Raw genomic sequence first — 10454 nt, 5'->3', positions numbered from 1 at the left:
GTATTTCCCTGACAATTAAGATACACCAAGCCCAAAAAAGTCACTGACACCAATCACAAAACTTCATCAGCCTGCCTGAACATCCTGCAAGGGGCCTTTGGGGGTTTTTTACCTGGTTTTTAAGCTACAATTGCCTGGATGGTTCTAATTTTTTATACTTCCCTGATAATTAGATACACTAAACCCCCCAAAAAATCACTGACACCAATTCCACAGTTCTGGCATTTGAACTATCAGATTTTTCATCAACTATTTCAACAGCACAACCTTCACCTGGCACATCCTTCTTGACATACTATTGGCAGGGCTTCTTCATTCTTTCTGAGTATCCTGCAAAGGGCCTTTGGGTTTTTTTACTTTGTTTTTAAGCTTCATTTGCCTAATTTTTTGTATTTCCCTGAAAAAAGTCACTGACACCAATTCCACAGTTCTGCCATTTGACCTATCAGGTTTTTCATCAAGTCCTACAACAGCACAACTTTCACCTGCACATCCTTCTTCCCATACCATTGGAAGGGTTTCATCAGCCTGCCTGAACATCCTGCAAGGTTTTTTTACTTTGTTTTTAAGCTTCATTTGATTTGGTGGTTCTAATTTTTTGTATTTCCCTGACAATTAAGATACACCAAGCCCAAAAAAGTCACTGACACCAATCCCAAAACTTCATCAGCCTGCCTGAACATCCTGCAAGGTTTTTTTAGTTTGTTTTTAAGCTTCATTTAATTTGATGGGTCTAATTATTTCTATTCCCCTGACAGTGAAGACTCACAAGCCCCCAAAAAAGTTGCTGACACCTATGACAAACTTCTGCCACTTCAACTACGGGATTTTTAATCAACTGATTAAAAACAGGTTAAAACAATTTAATCAACAACACTTTGCTCTTGCTTTGCTTATTCCCAACTATCTAATTCACTGCCCAGTTATGAAGATGAGGGACAGGCAACAGCAAAAACTCCAAAAAACCACAAAAAGGCACGAAAAAAAACGATCCCTATGGTAGAAATTTCCATGGCACCCTTATTACTTATTTTTATGCACCGAATCCCTTTCCCTCCCACCTCCCAAGAACCAAAAAAAAAAAAAAAAAGAAACCAAAACAAAAATAAAAAAACAATTGATGAACAGAATTCAGTTAAAGGGAATCAAAAGGGTAGACCTTGTGGAGGCCTGCCGTCAAAGCCTAGCTGTGTCAAGTTGCACAGGAAGACACCCCTTTTCTTCCTATTACAAGCAATCAACATAATGGAACATTATGATTAATATCAGGTAGTGTTAACAGCTTTAATTAAAGAAAAAAAGTATGATTGCATAAAAGCCAAATGTCAGAGTGCATAAATTTAGGCACCAAATCATTTGCAAATTTTAGGTAAATGGAAGAATTCTTTACCTGTTGCTTTTCTTTCTGTTCCTCTAATCATCTCATTTTTCACAAGACAAATTTTGAGTTTTTAAAAATACTGTCGATAAATCAACTTAAACATTAGTAATGTCTGTCAGTATAAAAAGCAAAGTTTACCAGGCAAGCAAACAGGCAAACACTGTTACTTAAAGGTGCTTAAAGGTGTTACTTTGAGGAAGTTCTTTAAACTGTTTTCCCTTCAACTTCAGAGAGCAAGGAAAAAAAAAAAAAATGGAACTGCTTCATGAATATCACATGACTTCAGAAACCATCCAAACACGACTTTTTTCTGTTTGAACACAGTGTGTATCCAGCAGAAAAACATGCATGTCAGTTATCTGAGAGAATAATCACCCAACTTAAGACAGTGCAAACACATTTTGAGCGACTTTTCGGTTCAAGCTTAAGAAGTCTTAAGGCAAAGCATTTAAAATTGTAGGAAAAGCCCTGACTGGTGCCCCTTTTAGTCTCTACCACGATGGCTGGAGTTCACACAGCAGCACAAAGCACACGTGTTCTGCACAGCAGCAAAGACTCATCTCATACTACAGAGTTTGGGGGGCTTAACTTTCACTGACTGCTCAAAATCTTAAAGGTTTTTTAGCACTCCCAGGGACAAATTTTCTCCTCAGTTACGTGCACAGTGGCTTTTAATTGTGATCTCAAACAGCCAAGCACTTCCCCAAGGACAAAATGTGGCTCTAGGAGAATTATGACTCAGATGTCCACAGGCACACACCAATCTTTGGAACTGGCATAATGCTTTTATGGGCCTTGAGAAAAAGCTTGGGATTCCAATTTAGCTCATCCTCAAAAAAAAATAAAAAAGGGGGGAGGGGGAAACTCTTGTCAATGTAAAAGGAGGGCTAAATATTTTGTCCATTTACAATTCTTGTTTAAAGCCAACTTTGAGAACAAGGCAATTAAAAAAAAAATGTGGTTCGAATCAAGAAAGCCTATGGTTAGAAATGAGATACCTTCCTCAAAGTTTATGAATGGAAGAAAGAGGAAAACTGAATAAATAAAAGTTGATTTGCTTACTTTGGTGTTCATGTTCTGAGAGAACTCCAAAATTGTATCAACTCTTGTCCACGCATCGGGATGTTCTTTTAAGTGAGTCAACACTTCCTGTGCCATTCTTTGCTAAAAGCAAATTTGATTAAAAAAAAAGTGTTAGCATGAGATTATTTAAGAAATTACATACTCTCAGTGAAGACATTAACATGGAATACTTCTTTAAATCCTTTATCCAAGGGTTAGGCAGAGCTCAACCAGAGGCAACAAGTCCCTTAAACCTCCTTCTGTGCCAGTTAAAAATTTATAACCAACCAAACTCCAAAAGCCACTGATGCAAAACAGGAATTACTTTCACTCTTCCATGCTCAATGAATCCAGACCAACAGTGAGAACATCACACATTACAGGGAAAATATACTAGGGAATGAAGCTTTCTCCCCTCCCAGAGAGTCATCTTGATAAACCTTCATTCAAGGGCACCCAAACTTTCCAGTTCCAGTGGAAACATCCCTCTAAAGTGCCAGCTTTAAGGAGTGCTGCATCATGCTGCAAAGCTGTTGATGCAGGAATTAAGAGGTTTTATTTTGAAGAATGCAGGAGCAGAGCATTAGAGGTCTCCAATCCCTGCTTCTGAGGAATCCTTGGTGCATTGACAGCTCACAGAACAGGAATAACACCGACTGGGGGGGAGGAAGGGAGGTGGTCACGCTAACGGTTTGCTCTTCCTCGGGACTGACATTATCAATTATTGGACAAGAAGCTGTGATTTCAGGAACTTGCAAAACCTCATCTGAAGCAATTACACATTGGAACAGCTGGATTCATTTCAGCCACACTTTGCAAAAGCCTGGATGTCCATAGGCATTTTTTAGGGAGCCCAAATGCTGTTTCCTATTTCCAGAAGTGCAGTGTGCTGACAAACCTCGCTGCAAATCAGAGCCCCTACAACCATCAGACACTGCTCTACCAACCAAATGAACATCTTCCATCACAACTAACAGAACTTAGTTCATCCTTTCACTGCACTGCAGAGCCAATTCAACAGAATTACAAAGCAGTTAAAGCTTTGCTTTAGGATTAACTTCAGCTGCTAGAACTTACTACAGCCATGCAGCTTTCCAGTCTGCTCCAAGAAGACACTTGAGCTAATCATCAGCTGGCATAAGAAAACAGTATTTTCAGTAAGACAGAAACCCAATCAAGACCCAAAATCTATATACATATAAGGCAAGAAACAGACAAACCAGGTATGGGATTTACAAATTAAAATTGGAAGCCACAACAGCAAAGAGCAAAAATATCTCAAATATCTGTACAATCCTGGCATCCCTACGTGGTGTAAATGAGCCCAGTGGTGCAATTCCCAGTCTGACACTGACTTTGACAAGCAGATTTGACATGGACAAGTACCACAAACACATTCTGTTTGAGACCACAAGCAGAGGAGCCATGTTGTTACAGGATGGCATCAGAGTAAAAAAAAATTAGAAATAAATCAGCCTTTTTGATAGAGTTTAAAGAGGGCAGGAATAGCTGCATTACTTCCAGGTTCAATCTGAAAGTGTGTTTTCATATTGGCCTCCTTTCTGCTTCTAATACTGGTGAACATGTCACAGGATCAAATTTCAACACCAACAAACTGCAGACACTCCATGTCCCTCTCCTAAACACTGGAAAGTTCACTCTCATACCCACTAACCCCTCCCTTTTCTGGACACCAACTCCTGCAGTTCCTGAGCAGTATAAATTTAACAGTCACGCTCAATCAAGAGCAAAGCCTCAGTGGTGTTGTTGGTACCAAAAAGAAATCAGCCAATAATCCCTCTGGCCACGTGAAGATCTAACAGCTCAATGGAATTAAAGAGTCTGGGATGAGAGCAGGTAACCACCTAGGAGTTGTTTGAAATCTCCTTAGTCATGTGTTGCACTGGGGTGGGGACACATTCATTCTTTTCAGGAAGTATACCCAGAAAAGCTAAGAGGAGAAAAATATTTCAAGGTTTAGGAGAGAAAATAGCTTCTTTCTTGCCTCACACAGATGAGCAGATAACAGTTTTGCAAGCAGAGATAAGATTTAAGCAGGAGGAGGAGACAGGTGAATCTGAAAGCAAGTTCAGCACAGGCCATCCAGGTTGCATTTTAAACCTGTTTTACCCCAACATTACCCTAATCTAGTCCAGGCAAACCATTGCTAATCTCCCAATTTTAATATTTAGTTTCCTCAACTTCTATTTTTCCCTGTCACCCTTTATGATTTGAGCTCTCAGGCTGCACAGAGAACCATCTTTTCCTGCAGGAACCTTTGAACTCCCTGGAAGAGGTAAAAGCTCAGACTGACTGGAATGTCTCCACCTTTGGGAACGTACTAAAATAGCTAAACAAGTTTTCATAGAGGTGACACATGCTAGTACATGTATTTAAAATAAGTTCACATCATAATTCACTTTTGCCAGTCAGGCACCACCTCTTGAATTTTTGCTTCTTATAGCAATAATTTTCTAAACACTGGAGACTATATCCAGCTTTTTTAAGTGAAGCAACTTCTCCCAATGCCAGAACAATGGCAATTTGATCATTGTCTTCAGTGTTAATCCTTTATTTTCCTTACAAACCTTCCCAACTTTTTAAACTCCATTCAAACCAAGCAATGCTATAAACATCACTTCTTTTGCAAGGCAGTAAACAAACACATCACAAAACAACTGCTCAGAAGTCCATACTTTTAAGGCAAAAAATACAAGTTCAGAAAAAAACAATTTTCTGTCATTTGAGCATTAAAAAAACTACAGCAAGTGCCTATTTGAATTTAGGACACTCAAAATGCAAATATTTCAAATCACAGCGAGGTATTTCAAAACCTGTAGGAATTCATATTAATAAGCCTTACAAAAGCTTTTTTTTTCCCCTAAACAGATACACAAAGCAAGTATAGTGCTGTTTATTCTAACAGCTGGAAGGAATAGAAAAGCATCAACTACTTTGTCTCATTTAATTCACTTCTTATTGTTGTGCAAGACTATCTTAGTAAGAGATGCCTGACGCTGAAACTCCTGATTTGTTGAGCATGAACAATTAAAATCTGCCAGAGGAGGAACTGTGCCAACAACCTTGTAGCAATACTTGCTTCCAACATTTAAGTCTCACTTCCAAAACAGTTCAAGAAATAGATAAAAAGCAATACAAGGCTCACTTTCAAGGCAATATATGCAAAGAAATAAATGCACACAGTCCCTAAATTTCAACTTAATAAGTCACAATCTGCACTAAGTCCAAACAGTGCAAGAACTACCTGTGCAAACAGCAATGGGCAAAAAAAAGACCAGACACAAGAGAGGAACAAACTCTTCTCTTAAATATGTGTGACAGGTTTCTTTGTAAACACAGAGTAATAACATCACTAAGATCTTTCTATTAAATACAATTTTTCAGCGAAGCCAACGTTGAACTTATGGCTTCACAATCCTGTCCATGATGATAAGTCACAGGTAACTCAGACCTTCCTGAAGAACTAAGTCAGAAAAGGTGAGCTGCAAGCAGAAGTGAACTTGCCACCACCTCTCAACAGCAGAAGGCAAGCTAGAAATGAGCACACACCAAACATTTCTCTAAGTGTCACTTCACAATAGGAATTCACATGAAATTCAGTGACATGCCAGTCACCAGCACAGTAAATTCACTAATATGACTGATTTTTATCTGATTTTTTAACTGATTTGTTATAAGATTAAACATGGTCAATAAGAGCAGGTTCCAAGCCCACCTTACCTGTGCACCTTCTCCATGGTACAAGCAGTTCACCACATTGTCCAAGAGATTGATATCCAGTTTCTGGTTAAAATCCAGCAGCTGACGAGCTGCATGGTCTGCTAACATTGTCATAATTGCTGGCATAGATTACTGCAAAATAAATTTGAAAAAAAATAAGGATCAATTAGTAAGAAATTATTCTCAGGTGCAGCTGCAAAGCAAGTGCTTCAACTTAGCTCATCTCACTGAAATGAGATGCTGATGTTTGCAGTAATAGGTAGCACTGAATCCAACCCTGCTTTGATTGGGGGAACACACCAGGATAAATTGCCTTTTTTTTCCTGAAAAATTCATACATTACTGCCCCAACTCATCTGTCAGGGCTGTCAACAGGTAAAACACTTAATAAGAGCCTGACTGGTCAATGGGCTGCATTATCAGCACCCTGGAAGTTATTTCAAAGCAGGTATCAAGCCCTACCAGTCCCTAAATATGTGCCAACCAGTAATTTTGCTGGTAGGAACCCCCTGGATCATTACAACCAAACCCCACACTGGCCATCTCAGCCCAATATCGAGTTCCCAAGGCCAACAGGCACATTCACAGGAGGTCTAAAAGCTTTTGAACACTCGGGTCTGGAGCTGAAACGTGATCTACACACACAGCAAGAAATGAGCCAGAGGGCATTTTTCAAATACTTGAGGGGGAGGAAAAAACACACCTCACAAGTTAACTACATGCAAGTAAAAAATGACCACTGAAACCAAGTAAGTTGACTGAAGACACTTCAGGAACACGAAGCAAAAGGAGTGTTTAAATCAGCAGGTTACTCTGTACCACGTGAGAGCACTTCCAACCCAAATGGAATTTTACTGGAGGCTTCAGGTCCCCTAAAACCAGGGACACACTCATTAACTCTTTGTCCTAGATAGAGCAGCCTCAATATTATGCAAAGGGAGTCAGGTGGGGTGTGCATGTAAGATGCTTTACCAGCCAGAGACTGGTACAAGATGAAGATAATTATGAAAAGCAGGAAAATTAGCCAGAAGCCACAAAATTTTGTATGGTAAATTATACTCTACCCTTTTCAGGCACACACACCCCATGTTGGAGACACCTAATCAAGTTTATTGCCCTTTTCTCACAGTGACTGTTAAGACATAATCCCACCCTCCACCTCTACAGCAGCTCTGTGCCACTCACCCCCTTTTTCAGAGCTCTGCAAAGGCACAAATTCCACATAAAACTGCTCTTTCAAACAGCCAGAAGTCTGGACAACTGCAGGATCAATGAAGAAGTTTCACTAGAGCCACGTGCATACTCAGAGAGATACAACCTGAAACTCTCCCAGAAACACTCCCCACACACCCAGCCAACCCCTTCTTCAGGGTAACCCTTGCTCTCACTAAATAACTCCATGTGTAAGTAAGAATTTGGTTTATGCTTTATGTATTTCAGTCATGCTCAAAAGTAAAGAGCAAGACAAACCTGTGCCTCAACCCCTGTAATTACTAATTAATTAAGTGAAAGTCCTACAGTATCATTCAGACAAGGAAAATCTTTTGTTTAGAAATGCGTATTTGCAAGTAGTCTCAAGCAATTTCTTTTACTTCTATATATAAAAATAGCTTCAAACCCAAATATTTTAATTGGATTTTCTAGTTAAAAAGTCAGTATTACTACATTAATTTCGAGGGCTCCATTTCAACATCAGCCAGTCTTTTTACATCTACCTGGAAAACCAGAAGGAAATGAACACCAACTAGAAACCAAAATAAATTAAAATTAATTAATACTCCCTCCCCCAACTCCTAAAGTTTTCAAAACTGCAACCTTTAAATTTGGAAACGAGAAACAGAACGGCAGGGAAGGCCGAGTTCATTGTTGATGTCATTCCTTTGAGTCAGGAGGACACTTGGAAATGTCACCTGGCAGAGGAGGGCACTGAGCAGCGGCACAGGCAGGAAAGCGCCCCCGTGGATGGGATGAGAGCAGTCGATGCTCCCTCAGCCACGCGGCTCCAGGCACGCCCCTTTTTGTCCACATCTGGCCTCCAGGGCTCAAGCGGGAGCCCGGGAAAGCGCTTTCCCAAACTACGCTAAATGTCCTCAGGTAGGAACCATTCATTCCAGGCCTGGGCCTCTCCCGGTGGTTTTCACGCGGCCCCGAGAGGGCAAAGGAGGAGCCGCGTGACCAGGAGAAGTCATTCCCCACATGGGAGCAGAAAGGAAATGTTTTGAATAGGGCCCTTCGCCACTCCCAGCATTATCTTCGGAATGACCTACACCTACCCGGCAGCTGGAACACAGAAATGGCGGCTTTGTGGTCAACACCGACTGCACCCAACTCCTGACACCGTACCCACATGGAGCTCATGATCTCTGATTTACTCTACTTCTACACTTCTCCCTCCCCCATCACGCCCGAACTCCGGAACGGGTTTAAACCTTAGCTCCAAGAAACCACCACTGATCAATTCTTAATTGCCAATAAAGGGGGAAACAGAAACAAAACAAGAAAAGTTGGGGGAAAAAAAAGAAGAAAAAGAAAAGGAAAAAAATCTGAACTACAACCTACAACATGGCAAGAATGTGACATCTACCGAAGGTCAAAAGAACTGCATTTACAGCACTGTTTACACAGTTATCCCAACTCTCGATGACCCTGGACCTTTAACACAACAGTTTGCTTGTTGTGCTAGACCCGATTCATTTCGGCAGCACAGCAATAAGAGCAGGCATTTAATAGGAAGAAATGCTGAGCATTCACCACGAATCCTAGAGCACCTTCAACCCAGCTATTTAAAGCTCACTGGGGGCAGCGATTAAAAAAAAAAAAAAAACCACGCTGCGAGAGTCGCTGTGCCCCATTCCCAAGCACGCCATGCAAGTGAACTGCCCTCCTCTTCCAAGGAATCAGCCGCATCACTCGCAAATCCCACCCAGGAGGGGCGAGCGGCTCCGAAACGCATCACGCTTCACACACCAGCCACGGCAGCGAAAGCTCCTCTCCCCCTCTCGCCGCTTCACACGTGAAGCGGGAGGACGAGCCGGATTAAATCACATCTGCCCCACACCTCGGAGCGCTCCTTTTCGGGCTGGAAATAACTCCCACCCACCCAGCGCGGCGGCCCTTCCCCGGCTGCCGCCGCAGCGCCGCGGAGGGCGGGCAGGGCTGCGGCTCCCGGGAAGCGGCTCCCGGGGAAGCCCCTCCCGGCTCCCGGGAAAGGGCGGCGGGCCCCGGCTGGCGGCGGGGAACGAGCCCGGGCGGTGGGTCGGGCGGGCCGGGGCCCTGCGGAGCGCGGCGGCCCCGCAGCCCCTCCCTCCTCCTCCTCCTCCTCCTCCCCTGGGCTCCAGCCCTGCGCTCTATACAGGGCTCCCCACGTGATCCAGGCGGACGTTTCAATACTGCTGCACAGACACACACACACACACACACAAAAAAATATTTCTGGAAACTTCCACTCCTAATAATTTACAGATTATGCCGCACGGGTTTCGCCCGTGCCCGGCCCCGGCCCGCCCGGCCCCCTCCCCACGAGGAGCATCCCCCGCTGCACCCGCGGCCGCGCTCGGCCGGGCCGGGGATGCTCGTACCCCGAACCCCATCGCGGCGCACCCCCGCCCCTCAGGGCTTCTCCACGGGGTCCATCACAGCCCTGCCGGCACACACCGCGCTCCGTGCACCTCGCACGGGCACACACACGGCTGAGCCCCCCCAAAATCCCCCCCTCTGCCCCCCCCGCCTTCCCCACCGCCCCCCCCCCCCCCAACCCCAGCCAGCCCTCGCTTACCTAAGGGTTTCTCACAGCCTCTTCCTTCAGAAAAGTAGGGGCGGGCGAGCCAAGTTTCTAACCACCACCGCACGCCACCAAAAAAAAAAAATTAAAAAAAAAAAAAAAACCACCAAAAAAAACCCACCCCCAATTTAAAAAAAAAAAAAAACACGGAAGGAGGGAAAAAAAACCACCACGGAAGAAGGGAAAAAAAAGAAACCACACCACGGAAGGAGGGAAAAAAACCACCACTGAAAGAGGAGGAGGAGGGGGGGAGGAAAACGAGCGCTCGCTGCTCGGCGGTGGGTCGGGGTTAGTGGCGCCACTCCTCCTGCCCTCGCAGCGTGCCCGGCCTGGCTGCACCAGGCGCCCGCCGCGGCCCCCGGGACTCCGCGCCCGGCTCCGCTCCGCGCCTTCCCCTCAGCCCCGCCGAAGGGGCCGGCGCGGCGCTGCGGCCTCGCTGCTGCGGGGGGAATCGTCCCCGGCTGCGCCTCCCGCGCCGCCCAGGCCCGG

The 10454-nt window shown here is 44.1% G+C and overlaps 1 protein-coding gene across 3 annotated transcripts in view; it reads right to left on the bottom strand.

The window, feature by feature from the left end:
- Positions 1–10078, bottom strand: part of XPO1 (exportin 1) — a 34063-nt gene extending 23985 nt beyond the window's left edge. Inside the window, exons 1-3 of one of the 3 annotated variants that reach the window (XM_027693248.1) lie at positions 9960–10078; positions 6185–6316; positions 2444–2545 (exon numbers count right to left, since the gene is read on the bottom strand). In XM_027693248.1, the coding sequence (XP_027549049.1) occupies positions 2444–2545; positions 6185–6310 (228 nt within the window). In that variant the 5' untranslated portion in view covers positions 6311–6316; positions 9960–10078. Of the gene's footprint in view, positions 1–2443; positions 2546–6184; positions 6317–7369; positions 7520–9284; positions 9311–9959 lie in introns of those variants that run through there. The other 2 variants (XM_027693250.1, XM_027693249.1) reach the window with 2 other exon arrangements.
- Between the last annotated feature and the right edge of the window lie 376 nt (positions 10079–10454).

This window comes from Neopelma chrysocephalum, unplaced genomic scaffold, assembly GCF_003984885.1.
Source record: "Neopelma chrysocephalum unplaced genomic scaffold, ASM398488v2 Primary Assembly neopelma1_91, whole genome shotgun sequence".
In the NCBI taxonomy this organism is placed as follows: Eukaryota; Metazoa; Chordata; class Aves; order Passeriformes; family Pipridae; genus Neopelma; species Neopelma chrysocephalum.
The sequence above is the reverse complement of the archived record's forward strand: the minus strand, read 5'-3'. Positions and strand labels throughout refer to the sequence as shown.